The sequence below is a fragment of the Sceloporus occidentalis genome, unplaced genomic scaffold (assembly GCF_023333645.1).
Source record: "Sceloporus occidentalis isolate IW3139 unplaced genomic scaffold, rSceOcc1.0.p SCAF_16, whole genome shotgun sequence".
Lineage (NCBI taxonomy): Eukaryota > Metazoa > Chordata > Lepidosauria > Squamata > Phrynosomatidae > Sceloporus > Sceloporus occidentalis.
In genome coordinates this window covers 2132736-2153782 of record NW_028316996.1, presented here as the reverse complement: position 1 = coordinate 2153782, position 21047 = coordinate 2132736, and the positions used below count along the sequence as shown (strand labels likewise).

Sequence of the window (21047 nt, the reverse complement as noted above, 5' to 3'; positions counted from 1 at the left end):
TAAACAGCGCAGAATAGAGGGAAAATGCACTGAACAACGTGCCATCATCTCGAAATCCTATAGATATGTGTGTGTGCAAATATATGTATTACAAAACCCCAATGTGTGTATTATGGGGAAAATGATCTATGTACCTTTTTTATAAGGGTCTGCATGATAATTCATGTTGCAAGCAGCCTCTGTAAGGTGCGTGACAAGAAAAGCTATAACTTAAGGAGAGCAACGCTTCAATTACCCCTGAAGGAAACATTCCTTTTTTTATAGGTAGTCGTTTAAGGCAAGTCTACCCTGGCTTCTTTTGGGTGTTGGGACCCTTTTAAAGTCTACCAGTTGACAAAGGAGAAGATTTCCCATTGTAGCGGCCACACACACTCATACTATACATACACACACATGCACACCTACTCTGACACTATAGTACACACACATTCAAATGTACTACTCCCTCTGTCACCTTGTGGAGGCCAGCCACGTTGCTGCATATCTTCTGTCATCGTGAATCCGGCACCCTATGCTTTCCCGCGGGCCGCCGTAAGGCTAGTGCCGTGCATTACTTGGCCCCGCGCTGGAAGCCTCAGGCACCCTCTTCACCGTGCCCCCGGGGAAAAACATAGGGTGCCGGATTCATGGTGGCAGCCCTGCGAAACCCTGGGCGCCCGGAAGTGGTTTCTCGAGCCCTGCTGTAGTGACAATTTGACACATAACGAGGAACGATTATTGTATACTAAATGTTTTAGCGACAGTGTGTAGACTTTATCACTGTAATTACTGTGCGGCAAGTTCAAGCAAGCTATCTCCCTCGCAAGCAAATCCTGCCTCTACAGAGCTCAAGCTGAGACAAGTCCATGATCAGATCATATATAGTCTGTAACACCTGCCCACATTATACCCGTGTGAAATGTCCTACTTGGCGAGAAAAAAATATCAGGCTTTCTAACAGCTGTGATCATAAAAAAAAATAAAAAAAGTCAGTCATCGGGGAAAAACAGAAACTTCCCCAGCATTTATTTTTGACAAGGGCATAAATACATTTTGAGGCCACTGGCGCATTAGATAAGAAGATTGTGGCTTCCGAAATGTTTAATTTTTTTTTTTTTCTTCAGCGTTTTATATTTTTCCCAGGTGGTATTTTGGTCTGTCCAGAATAATTGGCGAGTGGACTTACACGGCAACATTCAGAGGTCTGTTAAGTAAATAGAGAATCGACAGGAGAGGTGCGGTTGTAACGCTCGCCCTTCACTGCTCATTAGGAAGGGTAGACTTTGTTTCCCAGCAGGAAGAGCTGAACAAGCCCCGCATAGTGCATAATTCAATGGATAAGGAGAATTGGTATGTGGTGTTATTGTGAGTGTGTGTGTGTGTCGAGAGTGAGCCTAGGGTTAGCGGCACCTGGGAGGTGGAGATAAGGAGCAGAAGTCTCCGTGACGCATGTGTGCTGCACTGGGTCACGGGAAACGTTTACTATGCAGTCCTGTCCAGAAACATATATAATATCTGCCAAAAAGATCCAGTCATTTTTTTGTAAAATGCATTTTTAATTCCCAAATACATTATGTGAGATCCTTCTCACCTGCCTATATGTTTTGAATTTTAAATATAGCTTTTGTGCATCAGGGTCGCACCCTCCATTAATACAATGCATGCTTAAAAGGCTGACATTAATGTAGAGGTATATGAGGTCACGGGGTGGAGAAAGTATCTTCATGTATTGGAAAGCTGAAAATTTCCCTTTTTGTGTTTTGCTATGTATTCTGTGAATGAATATATGGATGAGACTAGTAGCTCAGTAGTAATAAAGCCAGTGGAGTATACCGCTCGGTGTTACCGTAACGTTTGCTTATCTCTGAACAACCCATGTTGGGCATTAAAGAGGATCTGTTCATTGTAGTGAATAGGAGAGTTTTCCAGGCATGCGCACAGGAGTATTACGGACCCCTGGCCGCAATGTTTGCCGAGCCGGCACTGGAGATGAGTGCTGTTTTCCTGCATGGACAGAAGCTGGGTGGCGATGAGGAAAGAATCAAATCCGTATCGGGAGGGGGGGGGGACTTCACAGAATATCCCCAATGCACTTGCAAAGGGGGCAAATTATTTATAACGGTGACACCCACTGTAAGGCTGCTAAGGGCGTTTTATTTCCCTAATCCAGCACATTATCCTGTATTGGGTAGTAGGTATACTATGTAATCTATAATACATGTTTGTTATACTTCCCACCCAGTATATAAGCGTCTTGGTGTCTGTTAATATAAGTACCGCAATCATGAAGATAGGGTTTGCTCGCTATTCTCGTAAAGGTTTTTTTAATAGATATTGTACATACCTGCACACTCTACAGGTGTAACTTGGAGTCTCCGGGTGAAGCATTGCTTCTCTGTGTCTCCCTCCCCATTAATCTCCCTCCCCATTAATCTCCCATTCCTAAACGTTTTATCGTGTTGGGAGCTCTGGGTATCCTGCCCTGGGACGTTCCCAGGTGTGAAAATGTCTTTCTTGATGTTCCCCCTTTCGGCCGGATGGCACATCTGCATGTTCGGCAAGCTAGAATGCCAATGGCCCAGACGACGTGCCCCGCCACGACGACGGAAGCATTGGGAGCAAAGCCTTTGCGTGGACGCGCATGTGCAGAAGATACAGCCGCGCACTTCAGTGATTTCTTAAAGGGGCTTTATACTGGAATATTTTTTTTTTAGTTGTCTGAGTGACGGGTAGAATTAGAGTGCTTTCTTGTAAGTGATGTTATGTTGATGCTTTGATTATGCCTTTATTATATATTTATTTTGTTTTTCTGTGTTTTCCCAAACGCGGCGAGAAATGCTTGAATTGGTCGTTGAGAATAATTTTTTGACTGGCTGTGATAATTATACTTTAGTTTATATTGAGATTTAAGATACAGATTGAATAGTTATTCCTTCCTGTTGGAAAACAGCTGCTTTTCTCTACTGTTCAATCAACAGTCTCCAGACACACAAAACAAACAAACCCCGCTCTGCCGGGGAGGTGGCGATCATGTTGGTTCAGAGCTCTTTGCACTGAAAGGGGGGGGGGGATTGTTTTGTTGTTTAGTTTACATGCGCCTTAACCATATTTAGTTGACTGGTCTTTTTGATCTCTGATTGGATGGACGGTGACCCTCTGGTCAGCATTTGCACTTTAATACATATAGCCTCAACGGAATCCCCTCGCACGATGAATTTACCTGAAACTTAATCTTTCTAAAACTGAACTCATTATCTTCCCTCCCTCCATCTCCACTCCACTACCCGAATTCTCTATCACCATTAACAACACGACTATCTCTCCTACTAACCAGGCCCGATGCCTTGGGGTCATCCTTGACTCAAACCTCTCCTTCATCCCTCACATTCAGTCCCTCGCCAGATCCTGCCGCTTGCACCTAAAAAACGTCTCTCGTATCCGCCCATTCCTCACCCAAGAATCCACAAAAACCCTGGTTCATTCCCTTATCATTTCCCGTCTTGACTACTGCAACATTCTTCTGGTTGGCACTCCACTGTCTCGACTCTCTCCTCTACAGTCTATCCTAAATGCCGCTGCTAGGCTCATCTTCCTTGCACGTCGCTCCTCTTCTGCTTCCCCCCTCTGTGAAACCCTCCACTGGCTCCCAATTACCTTTAGAATTAAATTTAAGATCCTGGTACTGACATATAAGGCCATCCATAATACTGCTCCTCCGTACATTTCTGACCTCATTAGCAAATACTCTCCTACTCGATCCCTACGTTCCTCCCATGGGCTAAGGCTCTCCTCCTCACTCATCACCTCTTCCTTTTCCCGTCTACAAGATTTCACTCGAGCTGCCCCATATCTCTGGAATCTACTCCCAAGGAACCTTCAGCATTCTCCCTCCCTCCCAACTTTCAAGAAACATCTAAAAACCCACTTCTTCAGAGAAGCCGCGCTGCTAGAACTTCCTTGTCATCGATACAACCCCCACAATACCTCTCACCCTTTCTCTATGCCTTATGTTTGTCACCCCATTTCCCTCTAGATTGTAAGCTTGCGAGCAGGGCTCTCTCCACCAAATGTATCGGTTTGTCTTAGTCTGTCAATTCTTGTCTTGTCATACCCCTTGAATTTATGTATTGTATTAAGCGCTGCGTAAACTGTTGGCGCTATATAAATAAAGGATAATAATAATAATAATTTACACTGCCCCCCCCCCGCGTGGTGCAGTTGGTCAAACCAGTATGCATACGTGATATACTCACCACCAGTGAGCTCCATCGCTTTAACAAGCGTGAAGGCAAAAAATATATCACCAAGTCTCTCGTCTGTGATCAAGTCTTTGTTTTACGTGTTGAAGGAACAGTTGATGTTTTTAATAGTTTATGTAAAATACCAGTAAAAGGTATTTTTAGTACTTAAAAGCATTAAAGGACAGGATAGCAAGTTATAAATGGCGGCTGAGTTTTGATTTCTTTCAATATAAAACCTAATCCTTAAAGCAGCCTCGTGAGAGAGAAAACTGCATCAAATGGTTAATTTATTTCATCTTGAATCTGATATATTACATACACACGTCATCTATTTATGTGTTTTATCTGCGTTCATAACTTCTTGGAGCCGAGTGAACCGGATGTTTATATTCTTGGGGGGTTCCACTTTTTTTTTTTTTTTTTTCCTATGAAATGTTCTACACATCCTATTAATACCCATTCTTAAAAACAATAATAATAATAAAAAAATATATTTATACAACTGAATATGGACAGTAGTACTGTCACAATGGAAGGTTTATTGGACCTTTCATCACAAAGCTGACACCGACTGAAGCCTTTCCCATGGGAAAGCGATACAGAGACATCTTCTGCATGTCATCGCTGAAATGTGTTGTAACGTCACTAGAGTTAAAGCTATAGTGTCCGATCTGTTCCCTGCCGCTTTATTATTGTGGTGGTGGTGGTAATTGTGAATATTCTCGGCAGCGCACATAATCATATTGGATTCCATTAATATGCGTTTATATCTATGGCAATTTATAAATAGACCGTGATGATCAAGCAAAAAGGGTAGCATCTATATCAAATTAGTATTGAATGGGCCCAAAATTTAAGAGCCAGTAGTACTTTTTTTAAACTGCCCAGTTCATGGGATCTTTTCAGTCCCATTCATATACATTTCCTTATAAATGACATAAGATGAACCAGAGGCCTGTCTGTCATGTTAACGGGCCATTTACAAGGTTGACCAGATATCCCCATCTGGCCCATAAAGCTGCAGCCCATGTAGAAGAAGACACGGGCCAGGTGCCTTCAGGAGCTGCCAACCTAAGACTAGTCGGCCTCGGCCAGAACACGCCACTGCTTCTACTCTCTGCCACGGGGCAGTAAGGAACGCGTTTGCACCGTTATTCTGCTGCAAAGTGTAAAAACAATTAGCCTCAACAAATAATAAACCATTTTTACAAGATAATACACCACTTAAGTCCTCTCATAGTGGTAATTGTCTAATCTTTTGCGTAAATACCTTCTGTGAATATAAATATGCAGGTTTTTGTTGATATGAAGCTGCTCAGACTTTATTCTTGGGCTTCTAAACCTCTGGAGTTTTTGCATCGTTTTTCAAAACATTGGGCAAGTTCGGAAATGAAGTGGTAAGGGGACAGGACTCCTGAGGTTGCACGTCTACATTTTACTGCCTGCTTTTCTGTTTAAATACAATAGAAGTAATAATAACCTTGATTTACTCCATAAGCACTTGATTCAAGCAATCATTAAACAGTTCCAAGCCTTTGTTATTCCTTGATGTGACTCAATCATAAAGCTTTATAAAGTGGTGTATAAGGAATTTGGAAGTTTGATGCATATTCACTTACCAATATCCTTAACATCTACCCTTTTGATCTAGACTTTAACGGTTTCTATTAAGGCAGTTTCACGTAGACCAGTCTGTCCTGTGTGTGATATATATATATATATATATATATATATATATATATATATATATATATATATATATATATATATATATATATAATATAGCTTTTACCGTCCCATTTAGTAAGTCTGATTTTCTCTACCTATATTTTAGGAACCCTTTGAAGATGGCTTCGCAAATGGAGAAGAAGGCACTCCAACCGGTGACACGGTCACCAATCATGTTGCAGAGAGTAAAGGCGTAGTGAAGTTTGGCTGGATTAAAGGTGTACTGGTAAGCATGTTTAGTTTACATTTTTTAGAATGGCTTTCTTCGGAAGTGTTTTGATTCCTTTAAAACGCTATCATTGCATTTATGAAAAAGAATTTCAGCTCACCTTAAAGAGTTAAAGGCACTAGTTTCCCTGGCACTCCGGGGTCTAAGTAGACCCCTTCGAGTGTTCGGCAGAGCCAGTGCTGGATGTGACTGGAGGTACTTTTGGCCGAATGCATCTGGTGCAGGGCTTTCGGCTGGAGGTGGCAAAAGGGGCAAATGCATGTAGGGGGATTCTGCAGAAGCCCCCAGGCATTTGCAAAACCGACCACGCAAAAATGTGCATATGACGTCCGGAGAGTCCCTTTAATGATTTCAGTAATGTTATCCTCTCTTGTTGACGTCACTTACCGTCAACATGGATTTGTGAAGGCGCCTTTCAGTTATAATAATTGCATGATGCAGAATATCACCAAGATCTGGTTTGGAGCTTTATTCAAATTGTAAGCTCTCCCATATGAGCCAGATCCAAGGTATAAAAAGAGAATGTAACCAAAAAAAAACAAAAAACCACTTAAAGGAAATTCTTCTGTCTATATTCTTGTTTACATTTTTTGTCATGTGACGTTTAAGTGTTTCCGGCAAAAATAATGAATGAGAATCATTTCTTGTGAAGGGTTTGGTTATGCCGCAGTACTAGGGATGCTGCTGTATTTAGCTGTGAAACTGTTCGGCAGAGCAGGCGGAACAGCCCTTTAATGATGAATGATTGTTTCAAAGCATGTAACGTATTGCTTTTCCAGTTTTAAGTTATTTGAAAGACAGTTTTAATAATGTTGTTATATTCGTGTTAGATGCTGTTGTAGTCCGGCCACGCATTTCCCCACAGGAGACTCATTGACTTTTTCCATTAAGGGAAATTGGCAAGAAGTTTAGTTTTCCATATCTACGTAGAAAGAATCGTTCTTGTAGTAAGCTGACTTTATTATTGTGCAAACATACTTAAAAGCCGCATTGGCACTAGAGTCCATTTCACGCTTTTTCACAAGAGGAAATCACCCCTTTAACCCGGATTATTCCTTTTTAAAACGGTTTGTAAGTATTGTCCTTCAATAACTTCATGTAAGGGCATTAATAACCGGCTAGGATATGTCCTAGAATATCTTTTTTCATTAAAGATTAGAGGAATTTTAAGCAAATTGGACGGGATCATGGATTAGGGGAGGAGGCCCAGGATTATATAGTGTGATTATACAGATTATTAGTGAGCCATTGTGAGAAAATCTTGTGGTGTGTAGCCGGTCGTGATCAGATAATGGTTTAGGATGTGGTTGGTTTAAAGTGCATTTCCAGTAGCAGGCTGGCCCAGGGGTTAGAAGGGTAATTGGTGTCCTGGCCGGCCTTATGAGGCAGACTGGAGGCAGATGCCTGGTCTGGTAACCTCATCCGGTGTGTTGGTGAAACTGATGCACCCTCCGAGCAACGAGAAGGACATAGGTCAGAGACTCGTTGATGATCATCCATCTCTAGTCATTTAGAAGGTAGAAAAGCCCTTTTATATTTAAAGTATCCTCCTTTGACCATCTCTGGAAGACAGTCTTTCACGGTTTGCTTCAGCCTTTTTTTTAATGCAAGTAAAGTATACATTTTAATTTGTGTACGTTCACCAATTATAAATCAAGCGTCTGCGGTGGAAGCTCATTGCAAAATGTGTTTTATATTATTTGCAACAATGTTGAAAGGTTTTTGTGTTTTTTTTTTTCCTTCTCGGATGCTTGCCATTCTCACACGCTGGATCTGTTGCTCTCACTACTCATTTAAATACATAAATCTGTGATACTTTGATGTTTTCCCGTTACTATGACACAAATTCTTTCTTCTTTGCTAAGTAGCGATGTGTGAGCGGTAATGACGGGGGTTAATTAAAGATCGCCTGATAAACGAACCTTGTCTTTGTCACAAACGTAAGCGTCATATGCGTGCATGGTAGCCGTGTGGCCCCTTTAGTGGGACCCCAGTGCACATGTGTGGAAAGGGCTCCCATTGGTTTTAAAGGGCCGTGTCTGCTTTATGGGCCACTGTACTGTGATGCTTTATGGGACACTAGACCAAAAATCTCTTATTTACCACACATCAAAAATGTTAAATCCATACTTCTGTACAACCATTTTCAGTGCAATCTCTGTAGTAAGTGTCCATTACGCCCACTGGTCTTTCATCTGTTTGTACTAATATTTTGTTTGTACTTTTTTGCTCTTTTTCTCTGCCTAGGTGAGATGCATGCTAAATATATGGGGTGTGATGCTCTTTATCCGGTTATCATGGATTGTTGGCCAGGCTGGCATTGGTAGGTGTCTGGCCATTTTTTCTTTTATCTCCAGAACTTATGATGAAGGTAGAACACATTTCTGAACGTTTTAGAAACCTGCTCCCAAGAACCGTTGCCTTGTTTCAAGCATAGGCCAGGTAGCCATGGTCCCTAAACTTATATTATTGGTGCCCAACGATCTGCAGCATGTCCTAAAAACAAACAAAAAAACAAGCAAAAAAACTAATCTGTATCAAATAGTGGATTTTTGGTATTCACATGGTTAACAGTAAGTCAGCTTCTGAGTGCATATCTAGTCTTCTGTATAACCTGCTTGTGAAATTCCAGGCAGGCCAAAGGAATGGAAAAAGTAATATTCACCAAAGTGCTGTAAAGGCGGCTTTGATGTCTTCCTGAGAGATGAATTCGCGTTTTGTAATGTTCCATGGAGTGCACTTGAAATCTCTCTTCCAAGTGGTGCGGACTGTCAGGCTAGAAATACAGTACCGCTCAAAAGTTTGGGGTCACTTAGATGTTCTCATGGGAAATGAGCAAATTTCTAGCTGTGCTATAATTGCAAAATGGTTTTTCTTAGTGATCAATTAACCTTTTAAACGTAAACCTAGATTAGCAAACACAACCCACCATTGGAACACAGGAGCGATGGTTGCTGATAAAGGGCCTCTTTACACCTATGACGATATTCCATTAAAAATTAGCCATTTGCAACTACAATAACCATTTCATGTTGGATGGAATTTGCGTTTCTGTTCTGAGTGACCCCAAACTTTTGAGTGGTGGTGTTTGAGGCTACCTCAGCTCTCATGGAATAGCATTTCTGAACTCCAGCAAATGTTGGTTTCATTAAACTCCTAGCCAATTCAAAATGTTGATAATTTAGAAACTATGGTAGACACGGTAACGATGTCCTGCAGGAACTTCATAAAAAATGCCTCTTTATAAGACGGAGTCTCTGTCGGTGATTTTCCAGGCAGTGAGACTTTATGAAGTGAAGAAGACCTGTTTCTGAATTTCATACTCCAAGGGTGCCAGGTTTAGATTTGTTTTTGTGACTACCAGTCAAGGCGTTTCCAGCTCTTTTGGCTTCAAGTACCAATTATTTTCGCTGTCGCCAAACCTTAGAACTCAAAATAATTCTGTATAGAAGAGCTGTAAAGCACACTTAATGTTTTTTCCCAGCAATACTAAAAGCAATGTCTCCCAACACATGTAAGTGGACCCCTGGGTGTTGTAGGTTCATACCAGGGGGATCCTGAGCCTCCCAAGATTGCTTAAGTGCGTCATGGGCACATACTTCATGAAGCATTCTTATGTTAGCAGTCTTGGCCTTAGTTATTCAGCTGAAACAGAGGTTCATTCTGCTACTTTGAGTGATACAACATGTCGTTTAGTTAAGTTTACTTTTGTTTGTGTTTCTTTATTGGTTTTGATGGGCCTAATTTGACACTATCAGTATGTTGTTTTTTTTCTCCTGACAGGTTTAACTCTAGTCGTAATCCTAATGGCCACTGTTGTGACCACCATCACAGGACTGTCTACATCGGCTATTGCTACCAATGGTTTTGTGAGAGGGGGTAAGTCAGTCTGGGTGCTATTGGAGTATCTTAGTGAAACAATGTATTCTACCACGGACAACCACGTTTTTTGCTGAAGTAGACATTGACATTTAGCATGTCTTGCCATTTTATTTCAAGTTTGCATCTACCGGACAGAAAAATAATGGTCTGCACGTGTATGAAACTGTTTAATCTAGTTTTCTCGAACTCTTTTGGTATAGTAGAGATTACATAGTTTATTTTAATCGAAGATATTCAGACCCATAAAACAATGTTTGTGTGCATTGTGTCACCCATATCCTTCCCGTTTATGCATATGTTCCCAGAACTTTAAAGGGATGAAACCCTGATATACATTGTAAATATAGGTCATTGAAAGTCATTTTTGCATTGTAATAGCAGAATTACAAGTTGTCGATGAAGAAGAATAATATTAATTTCCTCTGTTCCATATTAATTAAATTGCTATGTGATGTCATATGCAAATTGATTCTTAATTATTACATGTAAAACATTGCTATATGGTGTCACATTGTGATGCAAGATTACCGCGCAGCTCTTACGTGACATGGCCATCTATAGGAGATTTTTATGATCTACGTTTACACTTTAAACGCGGTTTCCATGACTTTTCATTTTTTGTTTAATACGAACTATGCAAACCTGAAATTTCCAGATTGTCGCCTCCCCCATCGTTTTTGTGTGGTTTTTTTTTTTTTGCTTGTCATTTTTGCCTTTAAATGAATCAGGGCCACTTTAGAACGGTATTGCTTTAGACCAACTCATACATTATATATTTGGATCTTAAGAATAACTCTCTTCAGTGCCATTTAAAACTTCCTGTCTTTCAAAAAGCACTTAGTTTCCAAGAAAAGAACATATCAGCAATTTCTGGTCTTCGGTATCGGGCTGGAGCCAAAATGTCACATCTTCACCCTTCTTGTTTGCTTCCGTTATGCATTTACTTATTATTTCGATACTTGGCTATTTATAAAGTGCCAACATATCCTGCTTTACCATGCGTTCCTATGTAGGGAGTAACTTAGGCAAACCTCTCAATACATTTTTATGTATTCCCCTCGTATGTTGCAAACCTGCCAGGCAAGTAGCTTTTTTTGTTTTATTTTTATTTTGAATGGGCAGCGTACTTATTGCCGGCCAGCTCCAGCACTGGCTCACAAGAGATTTCCAGGGGGGCCTAAGACATGAATAATGGAGCACAGAGGGACCCACTTCACCGGATGGCTTTGAAGTGATGCTGTAGTATAAACATATGTTATGTAATTGGTGTTTCCAGTAGATGTCTAGAATTCACATCATGGTGACCATACCTGAAAGATTTACATATATTTAAGTTGGAACTCGCATAGGCTGTCCCTATAAAGGTAGGTGCTGCTCCACCAAGGGAAACATGGCCGATAGTTGAGATCTGGTCAGAAGGCCACTGGCGCCCAGCTGTTCTTGTAGCGTTGTAACTATGAAAGGTTGTATGTCACATTCATATTTCAGCTTTAATTGTTTAACATTCTGTGTGCAGGAGGTGCTTACTACTTAATCTCACGGAGCTTGGGACCTGAATTCGGAGGTGCGATCGGGCTGATCTTTGCCTTCGCCAATGCTGTAGCTGTTGCTATGTATGTGGTGGGCTTTTCCGAGACTGTGGTTGAATTACTCGAGGTAAATACAATAATCTCTAGTTGACTGAACTTTGCAGTATTTTACGTACATAACACTTTGAAGTGACTGTATATTATAACAAACTTTAGGAGAGAGAGAGAGAGAATCGTTGTTGTAAAATAAAACATTTCAGCGTAGCTATGGTAGAGTTGATTAGTTTATGGTCATTTTGGAGTCTCGTCTAACCACTTTACTTCTTGCTTTCTGCATCAGTTATATATGTATATCAGTATGTATCAGCATGCAATTATCCACTGCGGCATGATTGACATAGGATTTTCTCTATTTATATAACAAGGTGAGATGCCACAAGCGGTTCTAATATGGTAGGAAATGTATTACTGGAAAATAACTGGATTTTCTTCTTTAAAAATATTTTTAATAGTGAGTAACACATAATAGGGAGTACCAGAGACTTAATCATTAACAATTTCATGGATACCTTCTTTTATGTCTTGTACACCGGGCCCCAAGGATTGGAAAGTTGAGTACCCTTGATGAAATGAGTTGCATTCCCTTGTCTCATAAATAGCTTTTTTTGGTATACATGTACTCCTCAACTTACATACGGACCCATCATAAGTTGAATATATCATAGCTTGACTTCACATGTATTGTACCTGTATCATCTTTGGGTAATCAAGTACATGAACTAGATATGCATCGCTACCACGTCATGGTAAAGTGAGGAGCTATCCCAAAACCTGCAATGCAGTGTTTATTATTATATTATGAGAAGTGTGCCTGTAGAAGAACTTTCCTGTTGCCCTTCGTCTCTTTCCATGGACACCTGATGAAGGCCATAACTCTAATACATAGTAGTAGGATAATCCATATCTGCACTTTTGTCAGTAATGGTATGGTGGCTGAAAATGACATTTTTTTTGCATTATTATTTGCCAACCCTGGTATGTTCCTCCTTCAAGATTGGCTGAGCAGGCCATGCATAATGCATAGTTCAATCATTTCAAGCAATGCTACTTATTTAACAATGTATTACACACGACCAACCAAGATAATCTTTCAGGAGGAGTTCATGGGTTCTTTAAGGATAAACCACACATTATTTTGATCATTAATAGATTGCTACTCCTTTTTATTGGAGTCTTGAAACGGCAGAATGCTATGTTTATTTACTCCCTGTTTATCCGTTTGATAGGAACATGGTGCCATTATGGTGGATGAAATAAATGATACCCGAATTATAGGGGCGATCACGATAGTACTATTATTGGGCATCTCAGTCGCTGGGATGGAATGGGAAGCAAAAGTAAGTTACTCATTTGGATTTGATCAGTGACGGTGAAGGAACTTTTTAAAATGTATACGTTTTTATAAATGAAAAAATATCAACTGTATTCCAAAACTAAATGAAGGTTTACTTTGCAATTTTCTTTTTTTTTTATCAAATGTCTGTCAAAGAACATTCAATAGTTGGGATTCTTCCTTTTTCCTGTGTAGTGATTGTCATATCATGTGTGTCGCATCATATATTTAAGCCAAATATATCTGTTCTCCATCTCAATTGAGCCATGTTCATATCCACAACTCAATCAAGGTGGTCCTTTTTTTTTTTTTTTTTTTTTTGCTTTTTTTTATTTTATTTATTTTTTAATATTGATATAGGTTTAATATTTTCTTTAGTTTAACTGCAATGTTTGAGCAACGATCAAGACTTCTGTAAATAGGGCAGCCTCCCCCGTGACATTGATTAGTGCTCTGCAATGTAATTAAATGATGCAAAAGAGGTTACGGGGACGCTCGAGCGCAATGTCGTCAATATCTGCCATGTGAGAGCACTTAACTAGAATTCTGTTTTGTTGCCAAAATGCTTGAGCTCATTAGTGGTTTTAATTTGTTCCCATTTAAATCAATCTCGTGTTGCGTTCCTGTACCAAAAAAATAAATATTCAAACCTGGAAACCAGTAAACAATAATAAGTGTGTATGTTTTGATCAAAACCGTTATGTTATAGAGACATTTTCATAAAAATTAAAATGTTTGTTGCCTGCGAGATTGCAATTCAACTTTTAAAGCAAGGACTTCATTGGCTTCTTTAATATTAGACCATAATATTCATTTTCCGTAATATTAAACCATCTCCTGGACCAACTCGGTTGAGTTTAATGCAAATACACCGGGCTATGGAGTTTAGATGGTGAGATTAGTACTTTAGAGCAATCTGCTCTTAACTTGAAAACCTTCTGCAAATGTGCCTAGTATTGCAGACCAACAGAGATCCCCAGCTAAGACCCTTTGATCAAAAAAACAGATGCTCCAGTACTATCATAATGGGTCATTTCCCATTATCTTTCTTTTATGTCTAATCATTTTACGGAATATTCACATTTTTGCGACATGCAGTAGGTTTTACAATCTCTTCCCTCATAATGGCTTAATTATACCCATATATATATAATATATACATCGCTTTTAGTTGCAGACACACAAAATCTTGAAATTCTTACATTAACATAAGATGCCATTTATATACTTGCAGATCCTAGACTGGTTTATTATCACAATTATAAGTTGATTGTCAGATCTAATAGTAAAATGAGTTATAATGTTGCTCACGTTCTGTTACTGTGTATGTATTAGATTGTTCCTCTTTTTATTGCTGTGGTGAAAGGAATATTGGCCAGTGTGTGTGTATTTGTTGGCTCAGTTGGCCAGTGTGTGATAATCCATATTAATCCGTGTACTCATGTGCCCTCCTTCCTCATAGGCACAGATCGTGCTGCTGATAATTTTGCTTCTGGCCATCGTAGACTTTTTCATCGGATCGGTCATTCCCATGGAGGACAAGAAATCTAAAGGCTTCTTTGGTTATAAAGGTAAATGGGCGAGTGTAAACACCACCACGGGATTATGCAGGAGTAACATAGAATTTCACGGCGGATGAGAACCATTCAGTCCATCTAGTCTGCCCATTTCTCCTGATGTAAAACTCAAGACTTAATCAGCCCTTGGTCTTGTTTATAACATGCATGGAATAGGCATAAAGCTAAATCAAAATCCCTGGTTCTTATTATTCTTAAACGATGTTAAAGTGTCAATATAAAATATTCTTTACAATGCATTTTCATCCAGGACTCGGTTATCCGGTAGATCTAAACCGCAATTTCAATTACATTCATTTTATTTTTTTGCTTATTGGTGGTCCCACCAAAGTCATGTAAGTGAAGCCAAATGGTTATGTACTAATGGATACATTTATCCAGCCCCGCCACCACAGTAATAACTCTCTCTCTCTCTCTTACTATGGCAGCTGAAATTTTCAGTGAGAACTTCGGGCCAAACTTCCGGAAGGAGGAAACCTTTTTCACCGTCTTTGCAATTTTTTTCCCTGCCGCAACCGGCATCCTGGCAGGAGCTAATATCTCAGGTGATCTAGCGGTGAGTGTGTTCTGTTGTTGTTTTTGCCTTTTTTTTTTTTTATGTTTTTATGAACTTTACTGGTGCTAGCAGTTGATTCTGAAACTATTTTTTTTTTTTTTTTATCAATAAGTATATGTTTGGTTGTTTTAATTCAGGATCCTCAACAAGCCATACCTAAAGGAACCTTGTTAGCCATCCTTATCACAACTGTGGTCTACATGGGCGTTGCTGTATCTGTAGGTAAGAAAATATTACGTTATCTGTCGTCCTGTGGTATTTTGGGGGTTGTGTAAAGAATGAACTTGCATGATGCTTTGTTTTGTATCGCTGTGTGTTGTTCATTCTTCCCCTTGCGTTCACCAATACTGATGGTTATATATTGTTAATGTGGAGTCTTTTTTTTTTTTTTTTTGTCAATCACCTGCTTATGTTATCTCGTCTAGGTTCGTGTGTTGTCCGTGATGCCACCGGGAACGTTAATGACACCCTCTCCACGATGTTTTCAAACTGCACGGAGGCAGCTTGTAAACTCAATTATGACTTTTCCGAGTGCAATTCTGGCAGTTGTAAATATGGCCTGATGAACAACTTCCAGGTAAAAGGTTTTGCTTTTTCTTTATTCAGAAAAAAAGTGGTTTAGAGACATGTACACTTCTGTTACTATACAGTTGGATGTCTCTTATTATTAAAGGTATGGTAACATGTTGGAGAGGTTCCTCTTTTGTTCATCATGTTTATTCCGCGCACAGGTAATCACCTAGTGGATTTCTCCGCAGGGGTAAATGAGGCAGCGATCCAATTGCTTATGTTTTGTGATTCTTGTGAGGCTAGAGTGCAAAAATACCAGTTATTTTTTTCCCTGTAAATCCCTTGTCTGGCTTGAGATGTTTATGCAATTTCTGGCTCCTTTCCCTGTGCTGGTAAAGGCGACACGTTGGCAGTAAAATATTACAGTTAAAATGTGTTTGCGGAGGATGCTTGGGCAGAGTATGGTTTGCGGCACGTTACACCCATTGTTTACCTTTTTTTATTCCATCTTTCACAGGTAATGAGTATGGTGTCTGGGTTCGCTCCCCTCATCACTGCTGGGATCTTCTCTGCTACTCTTTCATCTGCGCTTGCATCTTTGGTCAGTGCGCCAAAGATTTTCCAGGTATGTATATACACATCCAACCTGACAGCAGATACCACTTTGTTTATAATCTATATATTTTATATCTTTATGACTTTATGTCAGAAGGACCATCCTATTGGTTGACAACTCTGCTTTCCAAATATTGGGTTAGAATCACATTTTTAGACATTGTACCCCATTGTATAATTAACAAAATAAATAATATCCTACGTTGCTTTTGGCAAATCTCTGTTTCCACCCATGAAACGATAAAGTGTTTATATTAAGTAGCGTAAATGCTCCACAAAAACACAACTGCATGTAGTAAAAATCTAGGTAAACATCAGGACTGCCCTAAGGGAAAAGGGTGGGCACCACAAAATCAATAATAAAACAAGAATTATGCATAAAATAAGAAGCACAGTATTTGAGTCCACAAATCTTGGTTTAAAATGTGTGTGACCACTGTAAGAAAGTATGGCGCGTATATATCTATAAAAAGTTGAACTCGCCATAAAGTAGAATTGTACTGTGTGACTGTCTGGGTGCTGGGCAAACCTGCTTGCTAACTCAGATTGCCTTCTGTCCCATACATGATTGCTGCATGTGCCAAGGCTTGTAGTTTTTAGCGCATTGGCAGCTTAAGGCCAACATAGAAGTAATGGGAAGAAATTTAAGGTTCATCCATACATTTTATAGCCAACTGGCTAGTGCATTATTGTATAGCTGAAAAGTTGCCACCTGCAAAATAACACCTTGTTTTTCAAGTTTAGTTTTGTAATCTATATCACCATAGCATGTCTCACTCCCCCCCCCCCCCCCCCGTATCGGGTCCTAAGCAGCAGCATAATAGACTTTACGCCACCCCTGCAGTTAAAGTACGCTCTGAAGTCAACCGATAGCTCTGCCCTGTCAGCCGTTGTGGCGTCTGCTCAATTTCTGCCTTGTGAAGCTCGCTTCGTTTCCTTCCTGGATTGCATATGGTCTGCTGTGGATCAATTTCTCTCGAGTTACATCTGTTCTTCTAAGCTGCTGTCTTGACAGCTTTTGTCTCTTGGCTTGATCCTTCTCCAGGGATGTTACCCAATTCCAGAGGCGGCTCTCGTCGATTGAGCCAAAAGAGTGAGAATGGCTCAAAAAAAACATCAGAATCTCCATATTTTTCACACCAAAAAAAATCTGTATAGTGATAAGCAGTTATTTGTTGAGTCTTCCGTCTGATATTTTGACAAGTACACACCTGTATGTCTCAAAAATAAATATCTGAAAACCCGTAACTAAAATGTCATGCCGGGACACGCTTAGGAGGCCCACCTTTTTTTATTTCCCCGAATATTGGTTCAGGTTCTTTCATGCATTCATTTATGGCTTTTACTTTAACCTTTCCCTAAACGGTCCGCCATCAGCTGGAAATAATGGAGTCAAACAAATGTATTGATTCTTTTCCAGGCCCTGTGTAAAGACAACATTTATCCTGGTCTTATGATGTTTGCTAAAGGATACGGGAAAAACAACGAACCCCTCCGTGGTTATCTCCTCACCTTCATAATTGCCCTGGGATTCATTTTAATTGGTTAGTCTTTATACCCTACTACGTTCCTTTTTGTATGTTTTATTTTTTACATTTTATTCTCAATGCTTACCTGTTTTGTCTTCCATTGCTAGCTGAACTCAACACAATTGCACCCATCATCTCCAACTTTTTCCTGGCGTCATATGCCTTAATAAACTTCTCCGTTTTTCACGCGTCTTTGGCCAAATCTCCGGGTAAGCTGTTAAATTGAATATTTTGTACTCTTATGGTCATGAAAAGTGTAGTCCAAAAATTAAAATACAATTTGTTCAAGAACTGCCCCAATATCCACAGAAATGTTTTACAATGAAACGATGATGCCCTGGCATACTTTTTAATACTAATTCTCATTGAATTGGATCCGGTTTACAAATATACGTCAAGAAGCTGAATCCGATCACACAGCCTATAACCTTTTGGCGTCGGGATTCATTGCCGTAGTCCGTAGCTTTGCAGTTAGGCTCACGATGTGCTTTACGTTGACAGGATGGCGCCCGGCGTTCAGGTACTACAACATGTGGGTGTCACTCGTGGGAGCTCTTCTCTGCTGCGGAGTCATGTTTGTCATTAACTGGTCGGCAGCCCTTTTGACTTATGTTATAGTCATTGGATTATATATATATGTCACCTACAAGAAGCCAGGTGAGTGTTTGTTGGAAAAGGAGGTCCCAAAAGCATACGTGACACTGCACCATTTTCTTTCTTGGCCCAATAAAGATATCAGTTTTAAACCCATTTTCCACTTTTGTTAGATATATTAGTGTATTAAGTATGTGTGTGTGTATGTGTAATATATATATATATATATATATATATATATATATATATATATATATTAGATTATAAATACAGGTTGCTGTTTGCTCTGCTTAGTCATTTATACGTTTTATCAGTGGGAAATAAATTACAGATAACCATGATGGATAGCATATCTATAGTTTTCTAGGAGCTTAGAGAGCAGATCAATATTGCTGTTAGTTCGCCTGCTTTGTGACTCATTTAATTGTATCTGCTCTCTGGAGATTTGCAAAGCTGTGGCGGAATACAAGAGCGCTTAAGCTATTCTATAAAGCCTTGTTTCCGAGATAAAGAAAAAGTTCAGTTCGATTTGACCACCTCTAATTGAAAGCTACATAGAAACAATTTAGAGTGAGTATAAGCGTGTGTGTGTGTGTGTACATTTTTTATGTATGTGCAATATGCATGTTTTGTTTACATATTGCAAGTGTAGCTATTGAACAATCTTTATGTATAATGTGTGTGGAGAAGTCCTGGCTACTGTCAATCTAACCTGTAACATAAAACAGACAAAATATGTTAGAGGAATAGATTTGTGGTCAAGTTTTGTCACTGACTGTAGAATGTCAAGCCGCTCAGCAGTTTACAGAATGCTCCATTCGCTCCAGATCATTCCTTGCTGTGATGCTTTTTCCTTTTATATATATATATATATATATATATATATATATATATATATATATATATATATATATATATATATATATATATAAATTATAATATAAAAAAAAAAGCATTCTATATATATATATATAATCTCTTTTCAGATTTTGGTCCCCGATCGCTGTTGCTTACAAAGAAAGCAGCGAAGTTGTTTAAATAGTTCTATAAAGGCAAACACATTTTTCATGGGCTATTGTCTGTGTTCTTGCCTAGCAGGGTACATTGCATTGTATTGATAAACAGCTAAGTGAATGCACAGCTGTGGGGGAGGAGAAGGGCGTTCATCATATTGTAGACCGGTATTTGTGAACGGGCCCAAGCAGCAGCGGGTTTAACACGACGTGTGCTGGAGGGTACTCTAAAGTTAATGAGGTTTTGAAAAATATAACCTCTAGCTTTCTAAACCACCATAAGAAAAGAAACATTTAATTGGATTGGATTATAAAACTGTTAGCCGTTGTGTGGTGGGGTATTCTATGGATGCCGATGAGGATCACAAAGAGAAAAAATAATAATGCTTACAATTGGGTTTACAAATAAAGGTCCGTGTCATTTTACAGAGCATACCTCTGTACGGTTATGTAAAAAAATAATCAATCATCGTTTGCGTCCTCGGCTTACCTAATAAACATTTCATCTGTTGAATGTCAGACCATTTCCACTCGAAATAATTCCACGTTTACTGGCACCGAACTGTTTCTGCACAATATCGTTAAAAAAAAATACCAATAAAACCTTCCTATTTCACTATAATAACAATGCAACCAAAAACCTTTCAGATGTGAACTGGGGATCCTCAACGCAAGCCTTGACATATCTGAATGCGTTGCAACACACTATCCGCCTCGCTGGAGTGGAAGATCACGTTAAAAATTTCAGGTAATTAAAATGGAGGCTATATGTGTTTGTGTGGTGTAGGGGCTGGTGTGCTTTTACCTATATTCTGAATTGATAGAGATCTTTTGACCCAGTAATAAGCATGTAGAGACATTTGTTCCCCAATGCGCCTGTCCTGTTGATTCACACACATTGTACTGGTCGGGGTATCTTGTCTCGTCGCCTTCACGCTGGGGCCGACTGTGTGGAGTAGTTTGACCTTGAGGGTATCGTTTAAGAAAACCTTAGGAAATATTGACCTGTTTTGCATGTTTGACACTTACTATGTGTGTTTTGTTCCCGTTGTAGGCCGCAATGCCTTGTCTTAATAGGTGCACCAAATTCTCGGCCCGCTCTCCTTAACCTCGTACATGCCTTCACGAAGAACGTTGGCCTGATGATCTGTGGGCACGTACATATGGTAAGGAAGTAGTGTCTGGCAACGGAAATGCAACATTTGATCGAGTCTATTAATTGTGTGCCTGATAAAAATATTGCATTGTATTTATTTTTTGAAAGGGACCTCGAAGACAGGCTATGAAAGAAATGCTCACAGATCAGGCCAAATACCAACGGTGGCTTATTAAGCACAAAACGAAAGCCTTCTATGCACCTGTGCTTGCCGAAGATTTACGTGACGGGGCACAGTATCTTATGCAGGTGAAGTCTATGTGATGTGCAAGCGCCATTATCGCCCATTTATAACCATGGCAAAACTAGAACAAATGGACCACCACTTAAAGGGTGAAAGAGATGTTACCTATGTAACTTTTTAATTTAATTCTTGTGTGTTTCTTATGACCCAGGCTGCTGGTTTAGGACGGATGAGACCAAATACGCTGGTGGTTGGCTTTAAAAACAACTGGCTTCAGGGTGATATGAAGGAAGTGGATACTTACGTTAACCTATTTCAGTAAGTCGAGGTTT

At 39.6% G+C, this 21047-nt stretch overlaps 1 protein-coding gene across 3 annotated transcripts in view; it reads left to right on the top strand.

Moving 5' to 3' along the window:
• LOC149302937 (solute carrier family 12 member 2) overlaps positions 1-21047 on the top strand; it is a 52553-nt gene that overhangs the window by 17448 nt on the left and 14058 nt on the right. For all 3 annotated transcript variants that reach the window (XM_089481933.1, XM_089481935.1, XM_089481934.1), the window contains exons 2-18: positions 6055-6174; positions 8425-8500; positions 9961-10056; positions 11576-11715; positions 12875-12985; positions 14444-14552; positions 14987-15114; positions 15252-15336; positions 15540-15691; positions 16142-16249; positions 17660-17783; positions 17876-17977; positions 18270-18425; positions 20024-20123; positions 20430-20541; positions 20640-20780; positions 20927-21033. In XM_089481933.1, the coding sequence (XP_089338059.1) occupies positions 8434-8500; positions 9961-10056; positions 11576-11715; positions 12875-12985; positions 14444-14552; positions 14987-15114; positions 15252-15336; positions 15540-15691; positions 16142-16249; positions 17660-17783; positions 17876-17977; positions 18270-18425; positions 20024-20123; positions 20430-20541; positions 20640-20780; positions 20927-21033 (1838 nt within the window). In that variant the 5' untranslated portion in view covers positions 6055-6174; positions 8425-8433. The remainder of the gene's footprint in view (positions 1-6054; positions 6175-8424; positions 8501-9960; positions 10057-11575; positions 11716-12874; positions 12986-14443; positions 14553-14986; positions 15115-15251; positions 15337-15539; positions 15692-16141; positions 16250-17659; positions 17784-17875; positions 17978-18269; positions 18426-20023; positions 20124-20429; positions 20542-20639; positions 20781-20926; positions 21034-21047) is intronic.